Below are 19,490 nucleotides of genomic sequence, written 5' to 3'. Positions count from 1 at the left end.
ACGCAACAGAGCAATTTGCTCATGGCGATGCCAGAAGCTTTGGACTGAGGATCTGCAGTGTTAAAGAGCCAACTGTATTCAAAGTTTCAGAGAAGGTTCTGGGTGTCAAATGCCTGATTTTGGTGAGAAAGACCCTGACCTCCTCAGCTCTAAATAAGAAGAAAAGCAGGCTTAAAACCAAAGGATCTTCTATGGTGCTTCCAAATGTCCAATAGTTTATCACTGGATTAGAGTTTTTAAGAAATAAGTAGCAAATTGTGCAAACTTCAGGTTTACCACACTATTAGAAGTGAAATAAGCTTCAGGATTGAAAAGAATATTTTACAAAAAAAAAACCCTCAAAACTTCAAACAATGGTGACACCAAAGAACAAATGCCAATATATATCCAGGAAAATGACTCATGAAGTCTTACCAAAATTACTTCTAGCTCTATGCAACTCAGGGAGATACATGCATATGCCCATGAATTGTTTAACTGTAGAAATGTCTATTTTTCCTGTATAGCAGATACACAAAGGGAATGGGAATGTTTTATAACTTAGGCTTTTCAATAATAAATAAATGGCTTACATTCTCAGTTTGAGACGTTGTGATTTTTGCGTACTGTATAATACTGAAGTATATAAATTTTTTTAGAAAGAATTCTTTTTCCCTTTTTAAAAAGAATATAAAACCTCAAGAATATGATAAAACATCACAGTTGGTTTCTAAATACTTTGCATCTTAATACGGTTGAAGTTAAGGCAGTAAGTAATTTCTGAGTTTTTCCCTTGAGCTGCGTAGTTCTTTTCATATGTAATTATTCTCTGAGTGCATTAGATAATGCTATGGTTCCCACAGCTGTATACACATCTATAAATCATTAATGAGGCAGTTAACTGAAACAAAACTATAAAAGATTTGCATTACCCGGCAGAACCCAGACTTAATTGACTTCCAGTTATTTACAATTAATTTTTCCATTTGGAATAATGATTGCAAGCAACTTAGGGTTTTTTTTATTATTCAGGAATTAGATGCTGACTATTCATCAAAAGTTTTTACAGCAGGACCCTGTCAGTGGACAGTAATGAGCTTGAGGTAATCTTATTTTTACATCCACATATACCCATACAGCCCTCTTCCCACATTGGCAGAGGAGACGGGGCGCTGGTAGTAAAATGGGGACAGGAGTCAGCGCTAACTTTTTTTTTACTTTTTGTCACATACCTAAGTTTAACAACAATTAATTTCCTTTCTTTATAGTATCTAGCTGAAAGGCGACAATGAATAGAGCTGGCTGCAGTTATAGATAGAATAAACTGCGTGCATGAAGAGTGAGTAAATATTTATTTCTATCTTTCTATCTTACAAGACTCTAAGGTAGAAACCAGGTAATAAATGATGCAAAGGCTGTCAAGTAAATATTAATCCATTACACTATTTAAAAAATTACTTTTATAGAAATATACCATGCAAAGTAAATCCTCGTTAATGTGTAATTTTTTGAGTAAGTCACAGAACTCGAGGCTGTGTGTCAGGCTCTGGACATACACAACTAAAAGATCTCTCTGGTATATAAGCATAACTCTCATTGACATTAATGGGCTGAGCATGTGTTCATCAGGAAGGGATGTCACGTTCAAATTCCTAATAAAACTTAAGTCAAAAATAACCAGAGCCCATTTGTAGTAGCTGATGTTATCTTCATTATCTTTCAATCTTCAGTTGTGAAAATGCCTAAGCAGATAGATCCCGTCAGTTGTAACTCCTGGTCAGTTCTCTGTTTCTAAATCACAGCTATAAAATAGGTAAAATCTTATGTATTGGGGTGCACTATACTGGAACCACTATCATTGGAAATCAATCGTTCCCAGAGATTGAGCAAATGATACCTTTAATTATATCCCCGTGCTAACTTTATTGGGTACACGATACATAACACAAATATTTGGGTTTGTTTCTTTCTCTCCCCATCAGATATAGCTGTCATGCTGAGGAAGTAAAATTACCTGGTTTTTTTTCTCGTTTCAGAATAAATAATTTTGTTGTCCTTTGGCTTACGTTTAAGACTGTGTCTTTCCTTTCACGAAAATTGGCTAGGTATGCTGCTCCGAGCAAGGACTGAAAGTAAAACCAGTGTTGTGAACACAGAAAAGGGGAGTTGCAATGAGCATTAGGGGCTTGATTTCTTTGTAAGTTGTGTAGACCAAAAGACATACACTGGTAAATACGGGAGAGCTTAATTCTGAGCGATGGTAAAGCTAACGGCTGCTTTCTGCACCTTAGCAATAGGTGCCAGTGAAAGGCCACAATAATTGATCTAGAAAACGTGGGCCCTGTGACAATCAAACACTTGTAACCTTGAAAATCTTGCAATCTAGTGCTGAAGTAATTTTTTTCCAGGTTATGTTCTGCTGAATTGTGTTACAATGTGTAATGTAAAGTAACGTGACAAGACTAGACATGGGTCATTCAGTCTGTCAGTAATTCAGAGCTTGGCAAATTGGTCCTCCCTCTTCACCAGTCCATGAACTTCACAGATACTTAACTTATTCATGCTAGACTAGCTACCACATTATTTTAGCTGGAAAAGCTACTGTGATCTGTGAAATCTGGGAGGCTTTTCTTTTGAAATTGGGCTGGTACCAGATGAGCAAACAGTATTATTATTTTCATTAAGATATCACATCCTGTCAACACATAACATTGGCAATTGCATTTCAAGTGATTTCATGCTTGACAAATTGTATAGCATAATTTAGAGTATCTTTTTGCTGTGTTCATGATCTTTCTTATTGGGCTTGATGTCCTGGGGTGGGGAAAGGGCTTTTATTCTTTTTGTAAACTCAGAGCTCTAGTAACTTTTTATGCACATAGGTGATATTGCTGCAATGAGGGTTTTTTTTTCCACTGGGTGCAACTACTGTAATAATTCTAAAACCGAGACGTCTACCACATTCCAGAAAGCATTAAACTGATCTACCTCTTCTTTCTTACATGGATTCTGAACAGCATCTGTTACTGCCTGTTTTTAAAACAGTGAAAAAGAAATAACCCTGGATTTGGAGTTTCTGGAGGGTTTGCTTTGAAGAAGCCAAAAATAATTTCAGTGAAAACAGGACTTTCATTTGGTGAAAATTTCTGTTTATTTGAAAAACCATTAACTATCAAAAATATGCAATTTACTTACCAGCTCTGTTATAAATAAAGAGTGTTAGTCCTGCAGCATTTCTCATCACAATAGCAGACTTCTCATTTTTCTGTGACTCCTTGCAGTATTAGGAGCATGGCCTGGTTTTGATTTTGTTTCAGAGCCAGCATCTGTGAATCAGGTCTGCGAATTAAACACAAATGCTTTTCTCTTTTTCCTTTTATTTTTTTTTCCAAGTTAGTGGGAGCCGAACATAATAAATATTAGAAGAAATAAAGAATTATACTTGGGGTGTGAGGAATTCATTTTTTCCTTTGGAATGGAATCTCAGTTAAACTACCAGGAAAAAGCCATGAAAGGAATCAGTGGTTTTTCCACTGCTTTGCACATTGTGGAGTCATTTCAACATGTGTAATATAGGTGTCAAATGCTAATAAATCAGCTGTCAAATGCTATCAAATGCTTACTTTGCACAGGTGTAAATGATCACGTAAAATGCAAAGCACTGTTCTGACACCAAAAATCTCTGAGTAACATTTCTGTCTTCACCAGTTTTATAGAACTACTAAAAAAAAGTCCAATAGGCACTTTATTCCTTGTTATTTAAGTTACTAGGGTTTTTTGACTGTTTTCTTACTTTTTGGGATGTAGTTCCCCTCTGCCCCCCCAAGTTGTCACCAAGCAAGAGAATGCAATAATTTATATTGAATTGCTTTGGACTGGTCTACAAAGAAAAATACATTGCATAATAATATTACAAATGATAAAGCATTTTTCCTGCCAAAACATCTCTGTAAGTGCCCCAGCATCATCAACTGATGGCAGCACAGCTCTGGGAATAAACAGACTTTCAGTTAATGGCAGGAATCATCAGGGGAAACATGAAACAGGTATTTCTTCCTGATACAGAATGAAACATATGATTAAAGTTAAACACCAAATCCTACTGGCACTGTAGTGAATTAAAGTTTATTTTTCATTCCTGTTTATTCTTTCTTCTCTTTTTAGCTAATTCATCTTGTTTCATTTAATGCCAATGTTTTTTTTCCTCTCTATTTGGCCACTTTGGTGGAAGGGGGACAATTCATTTTAGGCACGTGGCATTTTGGTAATGAGATTAAAGCTTTAGGCAAAGTCCTGATTATAGAGCGCAAACAATGCAGGCGCTCCATGCCTGTATTCAGCCCTCAAAGGTAGGGGTCAACATGCTGTGACCCCAAGCACTTCTTTGCCTCTCCAGCAAGCTGCTGGCGCAGTCCGAAAGGTGTCTGCAACCTGGTGCCGTGCGTACACGCGTGTGATACTGTGACACTCAACTGCTTAATGCATGATGTTTACGTAAGGGTGTATACTTCAAAAGCACTCTTAATAACCTCAATGGAAGAAGTATTGTATTGCAATGCTTAACATGAAGGAACTATGATGCAAACTTCATTATGATGAAACCATGTCCTCACCTAACAATTCAAAATGACCAAATTTCTCTCCATTGTCTTATTTCAGACATTCTTGTGAAAAATAAATACGGCTGTCTCACTGTTGGCTGACCGAAGCACACAATGATTAAGTAGAGCTGGGCGAATTCTGTGTAGTTCAGTATGAACTTGCCAGTTCTCTGGATGTTTTGTCTCCACCATCCGTCTGACTGGCCAACATTCTGTTTATTCCAGAATATTGGGCGCTTGCTCTGTTACCAGGAGCAGCAGGTATGTGTATGGCCTAACCTGTCTGAGATTTTTGTTTTTTAAAATAAGGACCTTAAAGGTAGAGGCATGTATTGGCATAGAGCTGGATGCTCTTAGAGGTACTATCTGCAGTTAGTCGGGCAGATACACCATCCACACAACAGAAATGGGGATGCTAGGGCAGCCCTTGTAGCTTTCAGGGAGCATGAAGGTGAGCAGTTACATTTTAGGGACAGCAAAAACTTCTTTTCCCACAATTAACCCTTCTTGTAGGCAGCCAAAGCAAAGAACTGATATATAGTAATAGGGATCTATTACTCAGTGAATACATATTTCAATGTCATTTTTGAAAAAGCAGTGCAAGCAGTGCCTACATTTTCAAATATGCAAAGCCAAATGTCTTTGTAAAAAGTTTAAATATTATAAAAGATCCAATTTGTTAAGTATCAGTTATCATAAGAGCATTTTAATATATGGTTCTGTATTTACTTTCATAATTTTGGATTATGTCAACAGAATCACATAATGAAGACATAGTAAAATCTTACTGTATTTCTAACTGGAACTCAGAATAATGGGAGTTCTTCTTTATTTTAAAAAATGAGCTCCAAAAAGAATATCTGCCCCTACCTTAGATTACCACACTCCAACGTTCATGTGAAGGATGCTCTATTAAGATGCCAGCGTTAGCTGGTCACCAGAAGCAGAAATGGATGATGGTCTAATGGAAGGGGAGCAAGCAGTTGTGCTGTGCTGACACTGAACTGGCTCGTTTCAATTGATTTCTTTGATGTACAAATATGAAACTGTAGTATTCATAATTCATCTATAAATTAATAATTTAAAAAGACTTTTCTCCCCTTCCATCCCAGCTTCAACTCGTCAAAGATGCCCTTCTTTGCAGGCAGAACTAAAGTCAAAATGTTTATTAATAGTGATTTTTACAACTGCCTAAACATTTGTAGTACGTATAACAAATGATGATAGCATACGACCTGGCTTTAAACAAGTCTCTGTAAATTCTTTTCTGTCTCCCTCCCTCCTCACTCCAGCAAGAAAGAGCAGCATGAGCAGGACACTGCGGTACCGCAGCAGGAAGAAGCAGTGGAAAGCAGGAAGTCTTTATCTCAGTGTTGGCTGCCAAAGGTAAGAGATCCTCAGCCCAGGGCCGGCGAGGCTGGGAATTAGCATGTTGTAGTTTAGGGTTAAGTATGTGCTCATGCGCACACATGGAGCAGTTGTGGAGAGCAGCTGAGGCCATGAAGGAAATTCATAACAATTTGGGTTAGCCCACGTTTTGTCATGTTACCAAAAATATTCTGTAAATAAATATATTAATGGGCCACTTACTTGTAGATAGCAATTACTTAAACCAGCATTCAGCTTTTAATGCACAGCCATGCATTTCTAAAGGAGAGTGTTCTTGCTGTGTATTACTATAGATCCAGATTTTAAATTGAGATTGGTCACTATTGATTCTGTTAGAGTTTATTATGATAGCAGTCTGCATTACACAAGATTCATAAAATTGCTGAAATATATCGTCCATTAACCTGCCTGCGTTTAGCCAAGATCACCTTGTGTCCAGCTAACACCAACTTTATTGGCATAATGCCATTTCAAAGGCAATTTACAAACAAGGAGGTGCTTTGTAGGAAACCGGAGCTGTCACAGAGGCAGATGCAGAGGGGCAGTCAGTGCTGCACCCCAACCTTGTCAGTGACCCCCAGCCTGCAAACACCCCTCCCCAGCTGAGCTTCCTGCAGCCCATACACTGCATCAAAATGGGTTTTCAGTGTCCTTCGGCTCCGCCACTTTTAGGAGGTACTGAGCACACAGGCACAGCCAAAGTTCTGCTCCTCTTCAGGCATTTTCATTTGAAAAAAAAACACCACCAAAAGCCGACACCTCAAAGACGTGATGTCCCTCTTGGGCTGCCAGCACTGTAGCCAGCTGGGGCTGATCAAGCTCACTGCCTCAAATGAGGAGGAGCATGGTGAAGGTTGAATTGCCTATTGTGCTGCTCTACCCTCCAGGCTGGAGGGTATGGGTTGTCCAAAACTCTCCTCCTGAGACTGTTCCACTGTTTAAAAGACAAGATGAACAAGAAAGGTGAGAACTGTAGCCAAATGTGAAATTGTGTCCACGAGAAATTAAAAAAAGCTCAACATTGCCTGCGGTTGCTGTGCTGGACCACCGGGCAGCAATCACGGGGCTACGCAGCTTTCTGAAAGCAGCCCACACTGACCTGTACTGGGCATGGAACCACAGGGGACAGGGACTGTTACTCTCCTCCTCTTTATAGCTTACTTTTAGATATGAAAGACAATTAATTCTTCCCTTAGTTTTGTCTTCTCTGAATAAGCAATCCCATCTCCTTCTGCTTCTAAATGACATGATCAACAAAGACCTAGAAGAGATGACATGAAAGCAATTTCCTCATTTTCTTGCCTTTCGTGCTCAGTTGCAGCGCCTGGAACTAAGTCTGCACTGAGGCTTTGTACACTGTCACACGCTGTGGCAGACCTCACCCCCGAAAAGTCTGTGTGTCGGGGGGCAGAGGCTGTGTGTGCAACACAGTGCTGTTGCCTGGGCTGGCTTCCTGCTGGGAATCAGCTCCTCAGCTCCACAGTCACCCCCCACGTTCCACGCTGCAGCTGACAGAAACAACCATGCAAGTTTTGGGGCCAGACTCCTCTGCAGGAGGGTGTCATTTGGAATATTCCTGTAGAGATGATAGGAGGTAAAATTGAATAAAAAAGATTTGACATCTGCACTTTTATATTTATTCAATCATAAATGGCCAAACCCATTGCTTGTTCTGGCTTTAATAGGTTTCTCCAACAGAAAGTGTTAGTTACAAGTGTGCTCATTAGGTTGAGCTAACACATAAAAAGCTCGGTGTCTTGGTTTGTCAATATTTATCAGGAGCTACCCAGTAAGGACTTAACATCAGATTCAGTGTCTTATCAGTTTCCTAAATCTCATTTGCCAGTACTTTGACATTTAAAACTATTCTGGGAAGGACAAATTAGAAATCAATGATGTGCTCATCAACCCAGTATCAATGCATCCCTAAGAAATGTAGATCAGCCATTGATGGAAAAAAAAAAAAAGCTAAAATTGCCTTTATGGAGACTAAAGAAAAATGCAAAAATGCTTCCACTTCAAAGACTGAAATATTTAGTTACTTTAAGTCTTTCTAAAATGCATCAAAGAGCTCTCTTCAAAATCTGCAATTCACAGGAGCAACACCAGAGTTTGGTCAATCAGTCAGAAATGCTGCAGTACCCCAAGGACTGTTTCAAGTCCTTTTTAAAAATAAGATTTAGAAATAAGGTCCAACCCTCATTTCAGAGAATCCTGATGTAATAGCTTTTCTTTTAGGAACGAAAAATCAGATTATTCTTTCTGCTGTATTACATAGCATAGTTTGAAGCTACACTTTGAAAGTTAGCAAAAGTCTGTTAACCAGAAAAAAAAAACTAGTGATAAAAATAAATGAAATTTTGAACACTAGACATACAGATATAGGTAGTAGCACACATAATCATAGGAAATATGTGCCCCATAGATCTATTTAAAGGTTTGTTTTAAGTGACAGTGATTTAATTCAGGGGGTGTGTGTGTGTGTAAACATAAGTATGCATATATAAACATGAGTTTATAAGTAACTAAGCATTATGCCTTTGACCCATGAATGAAAGTAAAGAGTGAAGAGGTGATTACTTAATTCCACTTGACTCAAACCAGCTTTCAGTCACATATTTTGAGAAAGCAATGTTTCAGTTGCAAAGTTCAGAATTTGGAACATACAATAATTAGGAAAATGTTTAATGCCAACCCACCCTCTTTATTATGTAATTTCTTCAAGTAATTTTAATAGTGCAAAATATTGTTTTGCATTAGTACAATAACTATGGGAATTCACAGTCAAAAAAAAAATCTTAAAAGATTTCCAAAGTCAAACAAAAAAATTTTTAATACTGTATTTTTAGCAAGAACATTTTTAACAAAGAATGTGTACTTTTAACTTAATATGGTACAACAGAGAAACCATACTTAAAAGTTTCCATTATCTAACACTCTACTGCATATTCATTTTTTCATCTTAAAAGACCAAAAGCCAAGCTGAACTGAGCATAAAAAAAAAGCATCAATTATAATCCTCATATTACGTCAGCTATTAGGGTTTAGCTCACACTTTTGAATTGGTCATCTAATGAAAGGACAATTTTTACATCATTCTTTTAAAAAATGTACACACATTTCTTTTTAAAACGTAATATATATCGAGTATCTGCTTCAGTAAACAAAGCTTAATTTATAAACACAATCGAAACAGCTCCATGTTGAACAGTTTCAGTGATAAACTGGACTTGTATGATGTACAGCCAGTGAGGACCTTTGTGGCTTAAAATCATTGTGCCATTGCTATACAGTAATAGCTACCTCCTTAGGAAAAAAAAAAGAAGTTCTTTTTTTGGGGGGGAAGGGGAAATAATTCCTGTATGTGCTTAAAAATACTAAAACTCCTTTCTATCTCTGGGGACCTAAAAATGATCTGTTGCAACAGGCTTGGTTTGGTATGGTAAGCTTGTAAAAAGTCTCAATATTTCTTAATGACAATACGGCAGTTTTCGATGCAGCAACAGTAAATTGCTTGAAATTGTCCTTCAAGTTTCATGCTACAAATCCTGTTCTTCACACAGTACTGAAGGCATCAAAGGTTGGAAGGGACGTTTTTCATGAACTATATAGTCTTCAAATAGTGATCATTATACATTTTTCAGCAATAGGTGTTTCTTTCAGTACATAATAGTAGGTTTGATGTATGTTCTGTTTTCTGGAGGTAAAAAAAGAAGAAAAGAAAAAAAGTCAATTACACAGTTACACATTTTATAATTAATTGAAACAGGTCGGTTTCCTTATTTGTGTGTGGACTTTTTTTTTCTCAAACCAAATTATCAGATCTACAAGTGATACAAACTGTCCATCACGTGAGTACACTTTACATTGGAAAAAGAGGCGCCCGATGACAAAGCCCTGGAGAGGTGAATGTTGTGCAGAGAAATGAGCCGGCCTCAGTGCGCTGACTGCCTTCGAACCCAGTGGCACAGGTGTGGGCACTCAGCTGGGCTGAAAATACAACCAGCCCTGTTTGTAATGGTGGTTGCCATCCAACAGCTGCTGAGTAGACTATAAATGTTTTTATTTTAATTTTCTTCCTTTATGACATTTGCTTTTAAATTGAACACTCATTTTCCTTCTTTTTTTCAGTCATCAGCCTGTGTTGTATTGCATGCCTCTGTAAGATAAACCGAGTAGCATGGCATCAGCTTTACAACATACCATTATTAAATGCACAAAACCTTCTTGGGAACAGTGTGTTAAAACAAAATTGCATTGCATTAAAAAATGGAATAGAAGTAAATCAATATCTGTTCTTTGGAAAATGGTTCTTTCATTCAGAAACCACCACATTTCTTTTAAAAATGTTTTTCTTTATTTGGGGAAACAAGTAGAAAACCACTTATTTCCTTCATAAAAATATTCCTAGCTATAGTACCTCTCAACTATGATTTTTCACATTAAGCCCAGAGAAAAAATAAGTATTAAAAGGCCCACAGAAATGAAAGCTAACAAGAATCCATATTCTTGTCCATTATACAATGAATCATGAATCCACCCAGCTAAACCCGCAAGTACTGATCTCGAAGATGATAGCAAAATGATAATATTGAGAAGCATTTTGTATAATGTTGACATCTATCCCATTACTGTTTTACATATGCCAATACTGAACACTCATAAGGAAAGAACAAGTATTGACCTGCGAACTGACACTGATCCTTGGAGCAATCTCAAAGTTTGCCACATTTCAATTTCAAAATGCATTTCAGCTATAATATGAGTGATTTATCATTTAGCAGTAGCTGTCAAAGTAACCTCCTAGATAAAACAAAAACATCTGGAACCATAAACAGAGGAGAGCAGTAGCTGAATTTTAATCCAAATCCGACATGTTCACTTCATTAGGAACAGGAAACAGCTAATTAGTAATTGAATGTTTCATGGTTTTAAGGAGGCTCAGACTCTCCAAACAGAGATGATTTAATATGTATTTTGGATGTAAACAAGAATAAAGATCAGAAGAGCCAGGGACATAACATCTCCAGAGGAACATTTAGGAGCATGGGAACGTCCAAAGAAGTGACTAAAATTAGTTTCAGGCCTTTGGCTGATTGAAATGTCTTCAACTTAGTGGGGCAAATATTAAAGCCTGGGGAGGGGGTAAGCAGAAATGCATATACTGAACATTGTGGGGTTTGTTTGGTTTGTGGGGTTTTTTTTCTCCTTCTGATTATTAGGAAGATGCACGTGATTTCTTCCCATTGCAGGCTATAGGTGATCGAGCCTGTATTAAAGTTGTACTTCTAAAAAAGGTAGCCACTGACAGAATCTACAGGTTTGGCTGCCCTCAAAAAATGATAGGAATAGTCTTTATAGGCAGTCGGAAAGGCTAGAGTTCTGCCATAGCATGCTGCTCGTGCCAATCACACACCGGTTCCATGGCCCTCAGAGAAGCAGCCAAAGCATTACACGTCCTGGGCATCCAACGCCCACGCACCAGCGCGCTTTTGAGGGCCTGGGCTCAGCAGCCAGATGTACAAAGGTATCTTCTTGCCTACCCACCTACACGGGGTGGGATTTACGGGCATGCTTGGTCCATATAACACCAATGAAAGTCAGCAGGAATTAGGTACATAATTCGCAATTTAAATGGCCACTGGGCATCACCTTCATCTTCTGATACGTTTGATGCTTGATATTTGTGCAGACAAAGACAGTGAGGCAGAGACCACGTACGTGCCCATGTTTATGGTGCTGCTGTGCCTGGTGACAAGAGGAGGGGAGGAATCTGGACGTGCATTCAAGGGAAGAGTTGATTTATCAAAAATGGGATCAGTAAGGATCAGTAATATTCTTTTTTTGAAATTCTTAGTATTTTTATTGTATTTTAATAATTACTTTTCAAACTAAGGTAAGAGGTGGTCATCGAGGGTATCACGGGGCTGATGAACTGACTATTGAAACAGGTTTCAATTTTCCCTTCCTATTCCTTTTATATCTCAAGGGAAGATCAATGGAGGTATCTGGAATACCTGTAAGAGAGAAAATAAATGCCAAAGCTCAAGCATAGTGCAGCCACCCAGGAGATATTATTGATCAGTAAACAGAAAAGTGCATAGTTAACTATTTCCTTTTTTATAAAGCTCTCAGTTATTCTCCAGAAATTAAAATACTTTTTTGTTGCTGTGCAATAAACTTAACTCCATGGCATTAACGTCATACAGCAACCACCTATGAGGAATTAAAGCCTTAGGAGCATCTGTGCTACCACTTATACATGAAAGACAATGAGATGTTGTCAAATTCATCTTTTTGGAGAACATTCACCATCCCCTCAGTGTAGCTGACTGCAAGCTACATACCATTTTACAGCATTTTACTGTATTATACAGCAAAGATTTGAATAAATCTGTGTGCAATAAATGTATTCTTTTATTAAGTTTATCCCTTAATCAAATGTTCATTTATGTGAGCTTCATTCTATTAAAAAATGAAATTATACAAAGGTGAGCAAAAGCGTGGATTTACAGTAGTTTAAAGCCTAATCTCATTCTCTAGGGGTAATATTGACAATATAAAAACTGTATAAATGATATTCCCTAACACTAAAATATGCTTATGAGCCCCCTGTGCATGTTATACTGCTTTACAGCCTACAGTGAAATGCATGACTGGCTTAATAAGCAAGACATTTAGAAAGGATTTTTTTTTCCCTTCACGATGTATAAGACAAGTAAAGATCTCACAATTTCTTAGTGAGCCAGAGCCTATGTTAATAATTGTAATTTTCCCTCAGGATGGTGTTGTCTTCCCTGAGTTGTTAGTCCAGGGTATACATTCATCTCTTGCACTCTCTTTCAGCAACAGTATCATATTTTTCTTTCAAGGTTTTAATGTGTGTATAAAGGACAAATCCAAAAGCAATAATTATAATCTGCATATTTATTCAATTTTTTCTCTTTTTTTTTTTCTTTTTATTCAGCCTTTTCAGCAGCTCTGAATTTTCTGAATCCTTTGTGAGGCCTTGTTTGTAATATCTTTAAGTCGTAATTCAGCTGTATTTCCATAATACAATAACTTTAAAACACAGTGTCCACGTGAACTTTCACAACTTGCATAAAGAAACGCGCCCCAGTAATGCTGGTGTGCAAATCCCATCCAGGAAGGGGAGCAACGCGACGCAGCCGTCTGGCTGCGATTAACCGGGACAGCTACAGGCTGGGATTGTTCAACTTCAGCACACTGTAAATTGGAGGAAGGAAATTTGGGATCTGCTACATAATGAGAAAACAAGGATAAATTTTTTGTATCAGTAACTGTAAATTATTCGTGCAATTTAAAAAATAAAACCCAGCACTACATGTTGCAGAGAATATGGGTAGCAGAGATGAAATAATAAACTGAAAATCCCGCTTTGCTAATTAGATGAAGGAGAGTTGGGAGAGCTTGTAAAATAAAGGTAGAGCTGAGACGTGGCTGTGTTTCTGCAGACAGAAGAGCGGCAGGAGGGACGAGGGCAGCACAACTTCTACTTGAGGGGTGGAATCAGAGTCTCACACGATACCGCAGGTGTGCCGGACAGGAGCTGAGCTCTCCACCCTTCCGAGGCTACATAAGCAGAGTCAGTGTCTCAGATCAGAGCCAAGCTGAGCTTTGGCTGCAGCGACACATGGAAAAGACAATGATGTCATGACAATAAATCTAACTTATAAAGCTGGGCTAAATAGCCTGAATCATACTGTTATTTTGCAAAAAGAAAACTCGGAGAACCGTTTGCATTAGCTCCTGCTGTGGATGAAATCCTTCAAAAAAAACCCTCTCTCCCTAAACCTCTTAGCAAACAGGAGTGCTGACTGGCCGGGAGGGAGCCTCATCCAGGCCCCTGCTGGTGGGGTAAGGACCACAGCAATCAGGAAAAACACAGAAAAGGATCCCTTCGCGACCGTGAAAAAACAAGACCCGGCCTGCAGCCAGTTCCCATGGTTTTGGGGTAGTCACTCAGCCAAATGACAACAGTGAGTAAAATTGATGTCTTTGCCCGTTTATTAGTTGTCCACCAAAATTTTTCCCTTCCACTTACTCATAAATATTTTCCAAACTGAGCAGTGAAAGAGAAAAAAAAATAACACACCGTGAGCAAGGCATGGTTTCCGCTCGACTCGCGGAAGAATGTGAACAATAAATGCTGCTTCTGAGAGCAGCAATACTAATGAAGTTTGGCTTGGTTTCTTTTAATCTCTCGCTCTTTCATATCTCCTCTTTTCCACCCCTGCACATGTGCAGTCTCTGATGTCTAATGCTGGCTGCACTGATGAGGGGAGCGGTATCAGACCTCTCCTCCCTGCGGGCCCTCGCTCCCGCAGCAGGCAGGCCCTTCAGTGCTGCACACACTCGGAGGTGCTGCATTTGGGGCTTCTTCCCCGCTGATTTTTTGTACCGAGTCAACTCTGTCAAGTATTTCCACATCCATGTTAATGGCCCTAAGAACTTCCACAGAAAATAAGCTTTCTAATGAATAGTCAAGGACAAGAATCTGTTCGCTGAATACAAACTATGCAGCTGCTGGATTGCCATTGTCAGTTTGAGTTGACAGGAAGGTAACATAGTGGTTCCTGCTTAGGAAATGTTCGAGCCTACTGACCCTCAATTATTGAATAAACGTTTTGGCCCTTTGTAAGAATAGAAAAGGTATGAACCTTTACACTCGACACTCTCCTGGGGAGACTTTTTCTCACCTTTTGTTTCCAGTAAATCACAAAATCTCAGCTTCCTCCCTCATGTATGAGTTTACAGAGAGAGAGATTCAGAAAAACACTGTATCAAATGTAGAAATAACACTGCGATTAAGAGCAGCTACACCATTATTTTTTAAAGCCCTGCATTTGCATCACCAGCAGGCAAGCCATGTAGTCAGTCAGCACAGTAATCTCATGGCTAGTTGCTAACGAGAGCCCTTTTCTTGGTTAGCAGCTAATAAGACGGCTTTTAGCAGCGCGTGGCCAGTGTGTGCATGGGTAGGACAGTCCGGTAATGGCACACAAACTTCGAAAGAGTGTTTCTAGAAGCGCTGCAATATGACACAGCACAAGGTAACCACCAGAGATTTAATAATTCAGAGTGTCCAGAGCAGGTCATGCACTGAGGACAGAGCGCGGCTTGGACAGGAGGGAGAAGAAAAAGCCCAAGACTCAAACGAAGAAGATGATAGTAGCAAAGAACTCGCTCACAAAGAAAATACCAGGCCTCTGTTTAGTTTAATCATCTCAAGGGTTTCTAATCACAGGGTTCTGCTCTTTTCTTATGTAAAATTGTATGTGCTTGAACACTTTTTTCATTGAAAGCAAGACCATGACAATAGCATTGTCATTTACAAGATGATGTTGAATTTATCTCTTACAGTTGTAGACTACTCTGAAATTCCTTTGCGTGGCTGCTTTCAGTGGACAGCAGCATTTGGAGGTATAATTTGATACAGTAAAACAAAGTTGTTAAACCTCTTAAAAACACTACCCCTCTCTTCTGTCCCCCGTGTGCCTTTTTACTATAGACTAGCTTGAAAACTGACTGGTTGTATCAGCATAATGAAAAAAAAAGCCCAGTTTTCTAATTAATAAAAACCACAATATGTTACAACTTCACCAGTTCCTTCATCTTTGGCAAACAGATAAAAATAAGAAGTTAGTTGTGGCTACAGAGAGATTTTGTGGTAAATCTCTGCTGGGTTATTTCAAAAACAAAAGCAGCAGCAGCAGCAGTTCTGGGTCACCCTCCTGTTTCAGGTACAGTGGACCATATTTCCTCTGAACCATGTTTGCATGTCAGGAAAGTCTGTCTGCCCGTGCTGTTGCCTCCTTCTTGAAATTTAGAGTCTTTTATTTTTTGTAAATTGTTATCATCAAGTATTATCGTAACATCTATTTTTTAAAATTTTAAGATAACATTGCTTTGCTGATTGTTCCAATATCCCCTAACAATGAAATATAGTAATACAAAAGTTAACTAAGGTATAAACATGCAAAAGGAGAAGTCTCCCTGCGATCATAAAATGATGTTATTTTCTGTTCAGCAGTTCATGTTACTGCTGTTCATGCTAATTAATTAAAGGAGCTGTTGCTGTAATGTGCAAACAGGGAATCTGAGAAACTGAGAGGGCTTTTAGGTCTCGGAGTGAAGTTAAGTCAATCTGGGCGCGGGCAATCAAATGTAATGAAATCACTTGTCAGTGCTAAGCTTGCAAAAACTGTGAAGTTTGACTAGGGAGTAAAAGGATTATAATTAGATTTCCAATAGGATAATAACTAAATGGCAGAAAGCAGTAAAGAGAAAATATTACTTTGTTAGCTAATGGTGCTGCTGTTCGGTTTTAGTTTTTATCAGCACACTTGTAGTTGTGCTAATTTAATTTGCTTTTATCAGCAAAAATGCACTACTCCAATGGTACTTGAATGTCATTTGCAAAAATCATTGATCTGAAGGTGCACTTAATGACACCCAGTATGTTTATTTTATGTGAAACGGAGATTGGCTGATAAAATGGTTGATGCACTATCTTGCTGGCCCACAAGTGAGTTATGGAAGCAAGACCAGAAGGGTATCCGTGTGCATGCATCACCCTCTCCTGCACCACTCAGCTGTGCAGGGGGCTTCGTGACTACAGCAATTAGTACTTTTCTATTTTGTTCAGCTAAAAAGCTTCTCTCAGATCAGGCTATGCTGGTCTAGAAGATCAGGTTTATGGAGAATGGACGTATTAGACTGTAAAGTTCAAAAAAGTTTTAAGTCTCATCTGCACAAAATTTCAATTAATATACAAAGCATAGTGAAAATGAGTCAACTAAATGGGAAAGATTTATAATGCAGATCGGAATCCCAGTATATGAACAGCTTGTGTTAATAAAATCATTTTAAGAAACGAGCATAAAATATGATATGACTTAATGACTGTGAAAGGTGGCTGTGCAGTATTTTTGTAACTTTGCTTAAACCGTCTTAAGGAGATACTGGCAGTGAAACTAATTGAATTTCAAAGGAGAGGCACTGTGCAAATGATAGATTTCTGTCCAGCAGAGCTATTGACAACAGCAAAAGAAAGGTCTGCATTGATGCTAACGCTTTTTTCTGTGCAACAGAGATAGATTTTGGAAGCTTGGAAACAGCTTTGTATTAGGACCATGCGTTTTGACCCTTCCTCCTCCCAGGGCCCAAAAAAACAAAGGCAGCAAACGAAGGGGGCAATGAGGGAGTGTGTTCGAATTGTTAAAGATGGCAGTGCAGTAGTAGCTGTCAAGTACAAAAACTGTAATCAAAGGAGAAGAGAATAAAAAGATATTTCAGTATCAGCATAAATAAAAATGAAAGAGGTGGTGCTACAGGACAGACACACTTTGAAATCTAAACAAGCTCTATAGAGAACTCTCCAGAAACCTTTTTATCAGCTGGGAGTGCTTAGTGAAAAACTAGCTAAGCTCATCACACTGTTACATTTGAACAGGAGTACCACGCCAAAGCTGTCACAGAAGTCAGCGTACACTGCCAGTCATTACGGTGGTGAAGACAAGAGATGCTTTGTCACTGAGGAGCACAAGACAGGTTTACAGCTCCTATTGGGTAAGTAAGTCACCTTCTGCTTTCACAGAGGGGCACCAAGCTCAGGGATACTGAACACAGGGGATACCCAGCTCTCCCTTTGTTCAGGCTCTTAACTTGAACAAAAACTTCATGATCCAAAGCCTGTTAAAACTAGAAAATGATGTTGTTGGGATCAGATTTTTTAAAAAAAAAACAAACCAACCTGAAATAAAAATCATAAAATCGCGAGGTTTTCTTGTCTATCAATAGACTGCAGAAGTGTAAGAAAGTTCTCTTAATTCCTTCTAGTAAGTAAACGGTTGTTGGAAGTGGCTATGCATCGCTTTCCCCGAAGTTATTTATAATCAGTTTTGATGGGAAGACACATTTGAGCCAACTGTAACTTTTTTTCTTCAACTGAAAATTGAAATTAACTCTCTTTTTTTTTACTAGATTATGTCCAGATGCACCTTGGACTTTCAGAATCTTTTTGGAAGAGCACTGAGCACTCATCTCAGCAGGTATCACAAATAGATCAGGAACGTTAGTAGTATTTTGCTTGTCAAATTTAAATACACGTGTCCCAAGTGCCTATCCAATATTTTGACTATTTCTGGCAGTAACGATTTTCCAATTGCAGTATTTAGAGCACAACTCTACTCATATGTGTACATACGCACACACATATGTTATATGGATATATATGCATTACAATAAAGCTGCGATTCTCCTTTATAATACATACCATATGACCCTAAAATCACAAAAAGAGACAGCAGTAAAAATATTTGAAAGCTTTCCTGTATAGATGACAGATGGACGACAGATGCATACCAGAGGTATGCAAAGTCAAGCCTTTAACAGTCGAGAAATGCTGGAAGTTATGTTTCTATCTAGAACGGCACTGCAGTCCTTCTTCTGTCTACACAGAAGGGGACTGTCTTTAGTAACTTCAACTCACGTTATTTTTTGCATATTACCATTACATGATTCAGTAGAAAGGGTGGAAGTGCTCTAAAAAGAAGCAGTTATATAGAAACAGGCAGCTGTCTCCAGGCTGCTATAGTAGCCAGCGCAGAACTGAATGGTGTGTAATGAATATGGGACAGGATTGAAGGGAGAAAAACTAGACTTTCTCCAAAGTCAGAGAATTTCTATGTTCAGATTGCTCAGATTAAATTTTATCACAGGTGACTATGGATTTTCTGCGTTTCTCAAATAGGCTTCCAATGGTAATGGAAAAAACCCTTAAGGTCTCTGTATCTCAGCTCCCCTAAATGATGACTACACAACTCCTTTGCTTCACAGCCTATAGCCAGAATACATTTATTATTCTTTGGGAAGCACTCAAGACAATACATGAATTTTCTGTATTTACAAACAGTAACTGAACAGTGAGGAAAATATATAATTGCTCATAACATGAACATGACTTTCCTTTTACACCTACAGTTTATGTATTTTTTGAAAACACCTATGATCTTGATAGGCAGGTAGGGATCAGAAGTAAACTATTTTAAAAAGATAAATCATTTGTAAAATCACTTTTGAACTAAGCACATGTATCTGAGAGCTAAATATGAGTTTTCCACACCTCACTTTAAACAAATTTAATTTCTGGTCTTATAAAGTACTGATCTTACAAAGGTTTGCTACACTGAACAGGAAAACAAAATGAAGTTGTATAATTTACATTTTTCTTAAAGCAGGAAAACAGAGACAAAAACTATTCTGCATTTAATTTAATTGTTAATACGGCTTATGATGAACATGGCTGTGATGCGATGTGGTACATACTGCACCTTGCATTGCTGCACTGTCATGTTGGGTTCCGTTGTGTTCTATTTCCATATCTGGGATTCCAGCATCTGAAAGACGTGACACTGAAGATTAATGCATTGCCCTTTGTCCTTCTCTCGTGCATCTTTAGAAAAATATTTATAGCAAACTAGGGTGATCTCCAAGTTA

The 19,490-nt window shown here is 38.4% G+C and overlaps 1 protein-coding gene across 1 annotated transcript in view; it reads right to left on the bottom strand.

Moving 5' to 3' along the window:
* Positions 1–8,655: 8,655 nt before the first annotated feature.
* DACH2 (dachshund family transcription factor 2) overlaps positions 8,656–19,490 on the bottom strand; it is a 306,794-nt gene continuing 295,959 nt past the window's right edge. The window contains exons 11-12 of the mRNA XM_074147347.1: positions 19,325–19,390; positions 8,656–9,666 (exon numbers count right to left, since the gene is read on the bottom strand). Of these exons, the coding sequence (XP_074003448.1) occupies positions 9,629–9,666; positions 19,325–19,390 (104 nt within the window). The 3' untranslated portion in view covers positions 8,656–9,628. The remainder of the gene's footprint in view (positions 9,667–19,324; positions 19,391–19,490) is intronic.

Source organism: Numenius arquata, chromosome 5, assembly GCF_964106895.1.
Source record: "Numenius arquata chromosome 5, bNumArq3.hap1.1, whole genome shotgun sequence".
In the NCBI taxonomy this organism is placed as follows: Eukaryota; Metazoa; Chordata; class Aves; order Charadriiformes; family Scolopacidae; genus Numenius; species Numenius arquata.
This window is presented reverse-complemented; position numbering and strand designations above follow the sequence as displayed.